This window comes from Oncorhynchus keta, unplaced genomic scaffold (genome assembly GCF_023373465.1).
Source record: "Oncorhynchus keta strain PuntledgeMale-10-30-2019 unplaced genomic scaffold, Oket_V2 Un_contig_3750_pilon_pilon, whole genome shotgun sequence".
In the NCBI taxonomy this organism is placed as follows: Eukaryota; Metazoa; Chordata; class Actinopteri; order Salmoniformes; family Salmonidae; genus Oncorhynchus; species Oncorhynchus keta.
The window spans coordinates 111,627-125,000 of NW_026287411.1; the positions used below are offsets into that span (position 1 = coordinate 111,627).

The window sequence follows — 13,374 nt, forward strand, 5'->3', positions numbered from 1 at the left end:
TGGGTTAGGTTTGCAGAGTGGTTAGGGTCAGGGTTAGGCATAAGGTTAGCAGAGTGGTTATGGTCAGGGTTAAGGCTTGGGTTAGGTTAGCAGAGTGGTTAGGGTCAGGGTTAAAGCTTGGGTTAGGTTAGCAGAGTGGTTATGGTCAGGGTTAAGGCTTGGGTTAGGTTAGCAGAGTGGTTAGGGTCAGGGTTAAGGCTTGGGTTAGGTTAGCAGAGTGGTTAGGGTCAGGGTTAAGGCTTGGGTTAGGTTAGCAGAGTGGTTAGGGTCAGGGTTAAGGCTTGGGTTAGGTTAGCAGAGTGGTTATGGTCATGGTTAAGGCTTGGGTTAGGTTAGCAGAGTGGTTAGGGTCAGGGTTAAGGCTTGGGTTAGGTTAGCAGAGTGGTCAGGGTTAAGGCTTGGGTTAGGTTAGCAGAGTGGTTATGGTCAGGGTTAAGGCTTGGGTTAGGTTAGCAGAGTGGTTAGGGTCGGGGTTAGGCATAAGGTTAGCAGAGTGGTTATGGTCAGGGTTAAGGCATAAGGTTAGCAGAGTGGTTAGGGTCAGGGTTAAGGCTTGGGTTAGGTTAGCAGAGTGGTTAGGGTCAGGGTTAAGGCTTGGGTTAGGTTAGCAGAGTGGTTATGGTCAGGGTTACGGCTTGGGTTAGGTTAGCAGAGTGGTTATGGTCAGGGTTAAGGCTTGGGTTAGGTTAGCAGAGTGGTTATGGTCAGGGTTAAGGCTTGGGTTAGGTTAGCAGAGTGGTTATGGTCAGGGTTAAGGCTTGGGTTAGGTTAGCAGAGTGGTTATGGTCAGGGTTAAGGCTTGGGTTAGGTTAGCAGAGTGGTTATGGTCAGGGTTAAGGCTTGGGTTAGGTTAGCAGAGTGGTTATGGTCAGGGTTAAGGCTTGGGTTAGGTTAGCAGAGTGGTTATGGTCAGGGTTAAGGCTTGGGTTAGGTTAGCAGAGTGGTTATGGTCAGGGTTAAGGCTTGGGTTAGGTTAGCAGAGTGGTTATGGTCAGGGTTAAGGCTTGGGTTAGGTTAGCAGAGTGGTTATGGTCAGGGTTAAGGCTTGGGTTAGGTTAGCAGAGTGGTTATGGTCAGGGTTAAGGCTTGGGTTAGGTTAGCAGAGTGGTTATGGTCAGGGTTAAGGCTTGGGTTAGGTTAGCAGAGTGGTTATGGTCAGGGTTAAGGCTTGGGTTAGGTTTGCAGAGTGGTTAGGGTCAGGTTAGGCATAAGGTTAGCAGAGTGGTTATGGCCAGGGTTAAGGCTTGGGTTAGGTTAGCAGAGTGGTTAGGGTCAGGGTTAAGGCTTGGGTTAGGTTAGCAGAGTGGTTATGGTCAGGGTTAAGGCTTGGGTTAGGTTAGCAGAGTGGTTAGGGTCAGGGTTAAGGCTTGGGTTAGGTTAGCAGAGTGGTTAGGGTCAGGGTTAAGGCTTGGGTTAGGTTAGCAGAGTGGTCAGGGTTAAGGCTTGGGTTAGGTTAGCAGAGTGGTTATGGTCAGGGTTAAGGCTTGGGTTAGGTTAGCAGAGTGGTTAGGGTCGGGGTTAAGCATAAGGTTAGCAGAGTGGTTATGGTCAGGGTTAAGGCTTGGGTTAGGTTAGCAGAGTGGTTAGGGTCAGGGTTAAGGCTTGGGTTAGGTTAGCAGAGTGGTTAGGGTCGGGGTTAGGCATAAGGTTAGCAGAGTGGTTATGGTCAGGGTTAAGGCTTGGGTTAGGTTAGCAGAGTGGTTATGGTCAGGGTTAAGGCTTGGGTTAGGTTAGCAGAGTGGTTATGGTCAGGGTTAAGGCTTGGGTTGGTTAGCAGAGTGGTTATGGTCAGGGTTAAGGCTTGGGTTAGGTTAGCAGAGTGGTTATGGTCAGGGTTAAGGCTTGGGTTAGGTTAGCAGAGTGGTTATGGTCAGGGTTAAGGCTTGGGTTAGGTTAGCAGAGTGGTTATGGTCAGGGTTAAGGCTTGGGTTAGGTTAGCAGAGTGGTTATGGTCAGGGTTAAGGCTTGGGTTAGGTTTGCAGAGTGGTTAGGGTCAGGGTTAGGCATAAGGTTAGCAGAGTGGTTATGGCCAGGGTTAAGGCTTGGGTTAGGTTAGCAGAGTGGTTAGGGTCAGGGTTAAGGCTTGGGTTAGGTTAGCAGAGTGGTTATGGTCAGGGTTAAGGCTTGGGTTAGGTTAGCAGAGTGGTTAGGGTCAGGGTTAAGGCTTGGGTTAGGTTAGCAGAGTGGTTAGGGTCAGGGTTATGGGTTAGGTTAGCAGAGTGGTTATGGTCAGGGTTAAGGCTTGGGTTAGGTTAGCAGAGTGGTTAGGGTCAGGGTTAAGGCTTGGGTTAGGTTAGCAGAGTGGTTATGGTCAGGGTTAAGGCTTGGGTTAGGTTAGCAGAGTGGTTATGGTCAGGGTTAAGGCTTGGGTTCGGTTAGCAGAGTGGTTATGGTCAGGGTTAAGGCTTGGGTTAGGTTAGCAGAGTGGTTATGGTCAGGGTTAAGGCTTGGGTTAGGTTAGCAGAGTGGTTATAGTCAGGGTTAAGGCTTGGGTTAGGTTAGCAGAGTGGTTATGGTCAGGGTTAAGGCTTGGGTTAGGTTTGCAGAGTGGTTAGGGTCAGGGTTAGGCATAAGGTTAGCAGAGTGGTTATGGTCAGGGTTAAGGCTTGGGTTAGGTTAGCAGAGTGGTTAGGGTCAGGGTTAAGGCTTGGGTTAGGTTAGCAGAGTGGTTATGGTCAGGGTTAAGGCTTGGGTTAGGTTAGCAGAGTGGTTAGGGTCAGGGTTAAGGCTTGGGTTAGGTTAGCAGAGTGGTTAGGGTCAGGGTTAAGGCTTGGGTTAGGTTAGCAGAGTGGTTAGGGTCAGGGTTAAGGCTTGGGTTAGGTTAGCAGAGTGGTTATGGTCATGGTTAAGGCTTGGGTTAGGTTAGCAGAGTGGTTAGGGTCAGGGTTAAGGCTTGGGTTAGGTTAGCAGAGCTTGGTGGTCAGGGTTAAGGCTTGGGTTAGGTTAGCAGAGTGGTTATGGTCAGGGTTAAGGCTTGGGTTAGGTTAGCAGAGTGGTTAGGGTCGGGGTTAGGCATAAGGTTAGCAGAGTGGTTATGGTCAGGGTTAAGGCATAAGGTTAGCAGAGTGATTAGGGTCAGGGTTAAGGCTTGGGTTAGGTTAGCAGAGTGGTTAGGGTCAGGGTTAAGGGGTTAGCAGAGTGGTTATGGTCAGGGTTACGGCTTGGGTTAGGTTAGCAGAGTGGTTATGGTCAGGGTTAAGGCTTGGGTTAGGTTAGCAGAGTGGTTATGGTCAGGGTTAAGGCTTGGGTTAGGTTAGCAGAGTGGTTATGGTCAGGGTTAAGGCTTGGGTTAGGTTAGCAGAGTGGTTATGGTCAGGGTTAAGGCTTGGGTTAGGTTAGCAGAGTGGTTATGGTCAGGGTTAAGGCTTGGGTTAGGTTAGCAGAGTGGTTATGGTCAGGGTTAAGGCTTGGGTTAGGTTAGCAGAGTGGTTATGGTCAGGGTTAAGGCTTGGGTTAGGTTAGCAGAGTGGTTATGGTCAGGGTTAAGGCTTGGGTTAGGTTAGCAGAGTGGTTATGGTCAGGGTTAAGGCTTGGGTTAGGTTAGCAGAGTGGTTATGGTCAGGGTTAAGGCTTGGGTTAGGGCAGAGTGGTTATGGTCAGGGTTAAGGCTTGGGTTAGGTTAGCAGAGTGGTTATGGTCAGGGTTAGGCATAAGGTTAGCAGAGTGGTTATGGTCAGGGTTAAGGCTTGGGTTAGGTTAGCAGAGTGGTTAGGGTCAGGGTTAAGGCTTGGGTTAGGTTAGCAGAGTGGTTATGGTCAGGGTTAAGGCTTGGGTTAGGTTAGCAGAGTGGTTAGGGTCAGGGTTAAGGCTTGGGTTAGGTTAGCAGAGTGGTTATGGTCATGGTTAAGGCTTGGGTTAGGTTAGCAGAGTGGTTAGGGTCAGGGTTAAGGCTTGGGTTAGGTTAGCAGAGTGGTTATGGTCAGGGTTAAGGCTTGGGTTAGGTTAGCAGAGTGGTTATGGTCAGGGTTAAGGCTTGGGTTAGGTTAGCAGAGTGGTTATGGTCAGGGTTAAGGCTTGGGTTAGGTTAGCAGGCTTGGGTTAAGCATAGGTTAGCAGAGTGGTTATGGTCAGGGTTAAGGCTTGGGTTAGGTTAGCAGAGTGGTTAGGGTCAGGGTTAAGGCTTGGGTTAGGTTAGCAGAGTGGTTAGGGTCGGGGTTAGGCATAAGGTTAGCAGAGTGGTTATGGTCAGGGTTAAGGCTTGGGTTAGGTTAGCAGAGTGGTTATGGTCAGGTTAAGGCTTAGGTTAGGTTAGCAGAGTGGTTATGGTCAGGGTTAAGGCTTGGGTTGGTTAGCAAGTGGTTATGGTCAGGGTTAAGGCTTGGGTTAGGTTAGCAGAGTGGTTATGGTCAGGGGTTGGTTAGGGTTCAGTGGTTATGGTCAGGGTTAAGGCTTGGGTTAGGTTAGCAGAGTGGTTATGGTCAGGGTTAAGGCTTGGGTTAGGTTAGCAGAGTGGTTATGGTCAGGGTTAAGGCTTGGGTTAGGTTTGCAGAGTGGTTAGGGTCAGGGTTAGGCAGGTTAGCAAGTGGTTATGGCCAGGGTTAAGGCTTGGGTTAGGTTAGCAGAGTGGTTAGGGTCAGGGTTAAGGCTTGGGTTAGGTTAGCAGAGTGGTTATGGTCAGGGTTAAGGCTTGGGTTAGGTTAGCAGAGTGGTTAGGGTCAGGGTTAAGGCTTGGGTTAGGTTAGCAGAGTGGTTAGGGTCAGGGTTAAGGCTTGGGTTAGGTTAGCAGAGTGGTCAGGGTTAAGGCTTGGGTTAGGTTAGCAGAGTGGTTATGGTCAGGGTTAAGGTCAGAGTGGTTAGGGTCAGGGTTAAGGCTTGGGTTAGGTTAGCAGAGTGGTTATGGTCAGGGTTAAGTCTTGGGTTAGGTTAGCAGAGTGGTTATGGTCAGGGTTAAGGCTTGGGTTCGGTTAGCAGAGTGGTTATGGTCAGGGTTAAGGCTTGGGTTAGGTTAGCAGAGTGGTTATGGTCAGGGTTAAGGCTTGGGTTAGGTTAGCAGAGTGGTTATGGTCAGGGTTAAGGCTTGGGTTAGGTTAGCAGAGTGGTTAGGGTCAGGGTTAAGGCTTGGGTTAGGTTAGCAGAGTGGTTAGGGTCAGGGTTAAGGCTTGGGTTAGGTTAGCAGAGTGGTTATGGTCAGGGTTAAGGCTTGGGTTAGGTTAGCAGAGTGGTTAGGGTCAGGGTTAAGGCTTGGGTTAGGTTAGCAGAGTGGTTATGGTCAGGGTTAAGTTAGCAGAGTGGTTATGGTCAGGGTTAAGGCTTGGGTTAGGTTAGCAGAGTGGAGTGGTTAGGCTTGGGTCAGGGTTAAGGCTTGGGTTAAGCATAAGGTTAGCAGAGTGGTTATGGTCAGGGTTAAGGCTTGGGTTAGGTTAGCAGAGTGGTTAGGGTCAGGGTTAAGGCTTGGGTTAGGTTAGCAGAGTGGTTAGGGTCGGGGTTAAGCATAAGGCAGGGAGTGGTTATGGTCAGGTTAAGGTTAGCAGAGTGGTTATGGTCAGGGTTAAGGCTTGGGTTAGGTTAGCAGATGGTGGTTATGGTCAGGGGTTATGGGCTTGGGTTAGGTTTAGCAGAGTGGTTATAGTCAGGGTTAAGGCTTGGGTTAGGTTAGCAGAGTGGTTATGGTCAGGGTTAAGGCTTAGGGCAGAGTGGTTGGGTCAGGGTTAAGGCTTGGGTTAGGTTAGCAGAGTGGTTATGGTCAGGGTTAAGAGTGGGCTGGTCAGGGTTAGGGTTAGGTTAGCAGAGTGGTTATGGTCAGGGTTAAGGCTTGGGTTAGGTTAGCAGAGTGGTTATGGTCAGGGTTAAGGCTTGGGTTAGGTTAGCAGAGTGGTTATGGTCAGGGTTAAGGCTTGGGTTAGGGTTAGCAAGTGGTTATGGTCAGGGTTGGCTTGGGTTAGGTTAGCAGAGTGGTTATGGTCAGTTAGGTTAAGTGGTTTGGTCAGGGTTAGGCTTGGGTTAGGTTAGCAGAGTGGTTATGGTCAGGGTTAAGGCTTGGGTTAGGTTAGCAGAGTGGTTTGGTCAGGGTTAAGGCTTGGGGGTTAGCAGAGTGGTTATGGTCAGGGTTAAGGCTTGGGTTAGGTTAGCAGAGTGGTTATGGTCAGGGTTAAGGCTTGGGTTAGGTTAGCAGAGTGGTTATGGTCAGGGTTAAGGCTTGGGTTAGGTTAGCAGAGTGGTTATGGTCAGGGTTAAGGCTTGGGTTAGGTTAGCAGAGTGGTTGGGTTAAGGCTTGGGTTAGGTTAGCAGAGTGGTTATGGTCAGGGTTAAGGCTTGGGTTAGGTTTGGGTTAGGGCAGTGGTTGGGTTAGGTTAGCAGAGTGGTTATGGTCATGGTTAGCAGAGGTCAGGGTTAGGTTAGGTTAGCAGAGTGGTTAGGGTCAGGGTTAAGGCTTGGGTTAGGTTAGCAGAGTGGTTAGGGTCAGGGTTAAGGCTTGGGTTAGGTTAGCAGAGTGGTTATGGTCAGGGTTAAGGCTTGGGTTAGGTTAGCAGAGTGGTTATGGTCAGGGTTAAGGCTTGGGTTAGGTTAGCAGAGTGGTTAGGGTCAGGGTTAAGGCTTGGGTTAGGTTAGCAGAGTGGTTATGGTCAGGGTTAAGGCTTGGGTTAGGTTAGCAGAGTGGTTATGGTCAGGGTTAAGGCTTGGGTTAGGTTAGCAGAGTGGTTAGGGTCAGGGTTAAGGCTTGGGTTAGGTTAGCAGAGTGGTTATGGTCAGGGTTAAGGCTTGGGTTAGGTTAGCAGAGTGGTTATGGTCAGGGTTAAGGCTTGGGTAAGGTTAGCAGAGTGGTTATGGTCAGGGTTAAGGCTTGGGTTAGGTTAGCAGAGTGGTTATGGTCAGGGTTAGTGGTTAGGTCAGGGTTAAGGCTTGGGTTAGGTTAGCAGAGGGTTAGGTCAGGTTAAGGCTTGGGTTGGTTATAGGGTCAGGGTTAAGGCTTGGGTTAGGTTAGCAGAGTGGTTATGGTCAGGGTTAAGGCTTGGGTTAGGTTAGCAGAGTGGTTAGGGTCAGGGTTAAGGCTTGGGTTAGGTCAGTGGTTATGGTCAGGGTTAAGGCTTGGGTTAGGTTAGCAGAGTGGTTATGGTCAGGGTTAAGGCTTGGGTTAGGTTAGCAGAGTGGTTATGGCAGTTAAGTGGTTAGGTTCAGGGTTAAGGCATAAGGTTAGCAGAGTGGTTATGGTCAGGGTTAAGGCTTGGGTTAGGTTAGCAGAGTGGTTATGGTCAGGGTTAAGGCTTGGGTTAGGTTAGCAGAGTGGTTATGGTCAGGGTTAAGGCTTGGGTTAGGTTAGCAGAGTGGTTATGGTCAGGGTTAAGGCTTGGGTTAGGTTAGCAGAGTGGTTATGGTCAGGGTTAAGGCTTGGGTTAGGTTAGCAGAGTGGTTATGGTCAGGGTTAAGGCTTGGGTTAGGTTAGCAGAGTGGTTATGGTCAGGGTTAAGGCTTGGGTTTAAGGTTAGCAGAGTGGTTATGGTCAGGGTTAAGGCAGAGTGGTTAGGGGGTTAAGGCTTGGGTTAGGTTAGCAGAGTGGTTATGGTCAGGGTTAAGGCTTGGGTTAGGTTAAGAGTTAGGTTAGCAGAGTGGTTATGGTCAGGGTTAAGGCTTGGGTTAGGTTAGCAGAGTGGTTGGTCAGGGTTAAGGCTTGGGTTAGGTTAGCAGAGTGGTTATGGTCAGGGTTAAGGCTTGGGTTAGGTTAGCAGAGTGGTTATGGTCAGGGTTAAGGCTTGGTTAGGGTTAGCAGAGTGGTTATGGTCAGGGTTAAGGCTTGGGTTAGGTTAGCAGAGTGGTTAGGGTCAGGGTTAAGGGTTAGCAGAGTGGTTATGGTCAGGGTTAAGGCTTGAGTTAGGTTAGCAGAGTGGTTATGGTCAGGGTTAAGGCTTCCAGGTTAGCAGAGTGGTTATGGTCAGGGTTAAGGCTTGGGTTAGGTTAGCAGAGTGGTTATGGTCAGGGTTAAGGCTTGGGTTAGGTTAGCAGAGTGGTTAGGGTCAGTGTTAAGGCTTGGGTTAGGTTAGCAGAGTGGTTAGGGTTGGGGGTTAGGCATAAGGTTCAGAGTGGTTTGGTCAAATCAGTTAGGTTCAGAGTGGTTAGGTCCTTGGGTTCAGGGTCAGGGTTAAGGCTTGGGTTAGGTTAGCAGAGTGGTTAGGTGTTAGGATGGCTACAAGACCCTCCCCCTGCCCTCCCTTTGGCAAATCAGATCATACCTCCGTTCTGGGATGGCTACAAGGCCCTCCCCCTGCCCTCCCTTTGGCAAATCAGATCATACCTCCATTCTGGGATGGCTACAAGGCCCTCCCCTGCCCTCCCTTTGGCAAATCAGATCATACCTCCATTCTGGGGTTGGCTACAAGACCCTCCCCAACCCTCTCTATGGCAAATCAGATCATACCTCCATTCTGGGGTTGGCTACAAGACCCTCCCCCACCCTCTCTATGGCAAATCAGATCATACCTCCATTCTGCTGCTTCCCTCATATAAGCAGAAACTCAAACAGGAAGTTACCATGGTAAGGACTGTTCAACGTTGATCTGACCAATCGGAATCTATGCTTCAAGATTGTTTTGCCCATCAGAGGCTGGGAAATGTTCCGGGGTCGCCTCTGAAAATAGTATCGACGTATACACTGACTCGATGACTGAATTCATCAGGAAATGTATAGAGGATGTTGTTCGCACTGTCGCGATTAGATTAGGCAGCATTTGTGCAAAAACTGAAAGCGCGAACCACCACATTTAACCACGGCAAGGTGACTAGGAACGTGGACGAGTACACGCATACATACACAGGGTAGTCTAGTGGTTAGAGCGTTGGACTAGTAACCGAAAGGTTGCAAGTTCAAATCCCCGAACTGACAAGGTACAAATCTGTCGTTCTGCCCCTGAACAGACTGTTCCCAGGCCGTCATTGAAAATAAGAATTTGTTCTTAACTGACTTGCCTGGTTAAATAACGGTAAATTAAATAAAAACACACCCTGCCTGCTTGCCTGGCAGATAACATAGGACAGCTGTGTGTGGAATGACCTCCGTAAGACAATAGAAGAGGCAAAATGACAGTCCAGGGACAAAGTGGAGTCGCAACTCAACGGCTCAGACACAATACGTATGTGGCAGGGATCCCAGACAATCACAGATTATAAAGGGAAAGTCATTTAAGTCATTTAGCGCGATGCGGAATTCCATTGTTTCTTTCCTCAAGAGAGCGAAGGTAACTGAACTAAATGACTATCGCCCTTCTGTCATCATGAAGTACTTTCAGAGACTAGTTATGGATCATATCACCTCCACCTTACCCTGACATCCTAGACCCACTGCAATTCGCAATAACGCCCCAACAGATCCATGGACGACGTTGCATTGCACACTGACAATATCCCACCTGGACAAGAGAAATACCTAGGTAAGAAAACTGTTCATCAACTATAGCTCAGTCTTCCAACACCATAGTGGCTCTCCAAGCTCATCACTAAGCTCAGGGTTCTGGGTCTAAACCCCTCCCTGTGCAACTGGGTCCTGACTTCCTGACGGCCCGACCCCGGTGGTGAAGGTAGGAAACAACACCTCCACTACACTGATCCTCAAAATGGGTGTCCCACAGGGGTGCGTGCTCAGCCCCCTCCTGTACTCCCTGTTCACCCATGACTTCATGGCCAACTCAATCATCAAGTTTGTTGACGACACAATAGTGGTAGACCTGATTACCAATAACGATGTCACAACCTAAGGGCAGGAGGTGACAGCCCTGGCAGAGTGGTGACAACAAAATAACCTCTACCTCAACATCAACAAAACGAAGGGGCTGATCGTGAACTTCAGGAGACAGCAGAGAGAGCACTCCCCCATTCACATTGACGGGGCTGCAGTGGAGAGGGTGAAAAACGTCATATTACTCAGCACATCCCTGTCAACCGAAATGGTCCCTTCACACAGATAGTAGGCTCAACAGCGCTTCTTCAACCTCAGAAGGCTGAAGAAATTAGTTTTGGGCCCTAAGACCCTCACAAATGTATATATATGCAGCATTGAGAGCATTCTGATGAAGATGAAATCTCGCGTCTTGTGACGGCCGGCCGCCCAACAACCTGCCCGCTTGACCCTATCCCCTCCTCTCTTCTCCAGACCATTTCCGGAGACCTTCTCCCTTACCTCACCTCGCTCATCAACTCATCCCTGACCGCTGGCTACGTCCCTTCCGTCTTCAAGAGAGCAGAGTTGCACCCTTCTGAAAAAAACCTACACTCGATCCCTCCGATGTCAACAACTACAGACCAGTATGCCTTCTTTCTTTCTCTCCAAAACTCTTGAACGTGCCGTCCTTGGCCAGCTCTCCCGCTATCTCTCTCAGAATGACCTTCTTGATCCAAATCAGTCAGGTTTCAAGACTAGTCATTCAACTGAGACTGCTCTTCTCTGTATCACGGAGGCGCTCCGCACTGCTAAAGCTAACTCTCTCTCCTCTGCTCTCATCCTTCTAGACCTATCGGCTGCCTTCGATACTGTGAACCATCAGATCCTCCTCTCCACCCTCTCCGAGTTGGGCATCTCCGGCGCGGCCCACGCTGGATTGCGTCCTACCTGACAGGTCGCTCCTACCAGGTGGCGTGGCAAAAATCTGTCTCCTCACCACGCGCTCTCACCACTGGTGTCCCCCAGGGCTCTGTTCTAGGCCCTCTCCTATTCTCGCTATACACCAAGTCACTTGGCTCTGTCATAACCTCACATGGTCTCTCCTATCATTGCTATGCAGACGCCACACAATTAATCTTCTCCTTTCCCCCTTCTGATGACCATGTGGCGAATCGCATCTCTGCATGTCTGGCAGACATATCAGTGTGGATGACGGATCACCACCTCAAGCTGAACCTCGGCAAGACGGAGCTGCTCTTCCTCCCGGGGATGGCTGGGCTCCCTGCCTGTGCCATTAAACCCCTACAACTCATCCAGAACGCCGCAGCCCGTCTGGTGTTCAACCTTCCCAAGTTCTCTCACGTCACCCCGCTCCTCCGCTCTCTCCACTGGCTTCCAGTTGAAGCTCGCATCCGCTACAAGACCATGGTGCTTGCCTACAGAGCTGTGAGGGGAACAGCACCTCAGTACCTCCAGGCTCTGATCAGGCCCTACACCCAAACAAGGGCACTGCGTTCATCCACCTCTGGCCTGCTCGCCTCCCTACCACTGAGGAAGTACAGTTCCCGCTCAGCCCAGTCAAAACTGTTCGCTGCTCTGGCCCCCCAATGGTGGAACAAACTCCCTCACGACGCCAGGACAGCGGAGTCAATCACCACCTTCCAGAGACACCTGAAACCCCACCTCTTTAAGGAATACCTAGGATAGGATAAAGTAATCCCCTCTCACCCCCCTTAAAATATTTAGATGCACTATTGTAAAGTGGCTGTTCCACTGGATGTCATAAGGTGAATGCACCAATTTGTAAGTCGCTCTGGATAAGAGCGTCTGCTAAATGACTTAAATGTAAATGTAATTCTGTCAGGCTGTGTCATCACCTAGTACGGCAATAGCATTGTCCGCAACCTCAGTGCGGTCAGCCCAACACATCATTGGGGAAACACTGACAGAACACCTACTCCACCTTGTGTCACAGGGAGGCCAAGAAGATCATCAAGGACCTCAGCCAACCGAGCCACAGCCTGTTCAACCCGCTACCATCTAGTAGTAGTAAATCAAATTACATTTTATTGGTCACATACACATGCGTAGCGATATCTAACAAGTAATATCTAACAATTTCACAACAAATACCTAATACACGCTAATCTAAGTAAAGGAATGGAATAAAAATATATAAATATGTGGATGAGCAATGTCAAAGCTGAGACTGAAAACAGCTTCTATACCATCAGACTGTTAAACATTCACCGCTCGCCGGTTTCCTCCGAGTACCCTGCCCTGAACCGTAGTCACTGTTTCTAGCCGGTTTCCTCCCGTTACTCTACCCTGCACATTAGAAACTGCTTTGCCCTGTGTATATAGAGTCATTGAACACAGGTCACTTTAGTAATGTTTACATACGGCTATACCTACTTCATATGAACTGTGTTCTAGTCTTAGACACCGTTTATATATAAGGGTGTGTATCGACAGTATGGACAGTGTATGAATAGAAACGGTGTTTGATCTGCAGTGTGTTTCTAGCCTCAACAGTGCAGTAATAATACCTAGCAATACAAAACGACATAATAAAAAAAAAGTAATAAAACAAAGAAATGAAATATATATTCAAGACCCTGTCATTGCTCAGTCTGCCATTTTCGACATTTCTTTCGTTTTACATTGTGCATTATGTGCCTGTTGTTCTGTAATAGCTTGGTATTACTGCACCGTTGGAGCTAGAAACGCAAGCATTCCTCTGCACCTGTGATAACGTCTGCTCATCTGTGTATGGACCAATACACGTTGATTTAAATCGATTTCTGAGTCTGAGAGTAAAACCTGTTGTTGAAGTGAACGATTAGCTCATGTAAGTTTACGTACCGCGGGAGATATTGACGAGGGAGTGTGTGTGCAGCATTCATACACGTCGTAGATCAACCAATGTGAGGAGGTTCCGCCTAAGTATCACTGTTAATTCAATAAAGTCCGATATTAATAACTAATAACTGTCTGATTGTTCTGGTCGCAATATTCTGAATTGAGCCTATAGAAGACAATATACAGCAGATGTTCCGTTTCACTGTCAGCGCACTTTGTTAAGAGTGGTCCTTCTGTAGCTCAGTTGGTAGAGCATGGCGCTTGTAACGCCAGGGTAGTGGGTTCGATTCCCGGGACCACCCATACGTAGAATGTATGCACACATGACTGTAAGTCGCTTTGGATAAAAGCGTCTGCTAAATGGCATATATTATTATTATATTACTTCTTATCATACCAACATGCTATTATTATTCTTTAATTAACCTACTTATTGAAACGTTTTGATATTATTCCTGCAACGTGCACAGTTTAGAGAAGAGCTCGCATGTAAGCATTACATACTACCGTTTACATCCCAGTGGATCCTGTTGCATATGACAAATAAACTTAAGATTTTAGTTGAGATTTCAACCCATTTATCCGATTTCCCGAGAACATTAGTCAACATTCAACCGGATTTAAATAGTTCTAATGACTCATTATGAGCGCGTCTAACTAACAGAAACGTTATCGTCTCACCTGGACCGTGAATGTTTTCCTCGCAGGAGTACCAGATGCCGGTGTGGAAACGGCGGAACAGAAAGCGATCGTCTCCGGTCTCCCAGCTGTAGTGGACCTTGCTCTTGTCTGTCTCGTTCGTGCCGTTGTCGATGCAGTTGTGCCGCCGTTGCTTGCTGCAGTTGGGCTTGGGGACGCGCTGAGTGCCCTCGCACCAGTACGTCGTAATGAACGCGGTGGTGGAAAAAAAAAGCGCGACCAGGTTG

General features: G+C 48.7%; 1 protein-coding gene across 1 annotated transcript in view; it reads right to left on the reverse strand.

Annotated features, from left to right (window-relative positions):
- The window catches only part of LOC127924161 (germ cell-specific gene 1-like protein), a 53,386-nt gene that overhangs the window by 39,645 nt on the left and 367 nt on the right, over positions 1-13,374 (reverse strand). The window contains exons 1-2 of the mRNA XM_052508626.1: positions 13,130-13,374; positions 10,106-10,110 (exon numbers count right to left, since the gene is read on the reverse strand). The exon at positions 13,130-13,374 is cut by the window's right edge and continues 367 nt beyond it. Of these exons, the coding sequence (XP_052364586.1) occupies positions 10,106-10,110; positions 13,130-13,374 (250 nt within the window). The remainder of the gene's footprint in view (positions 1-10,105; positions 10,111-13,129) is intronic.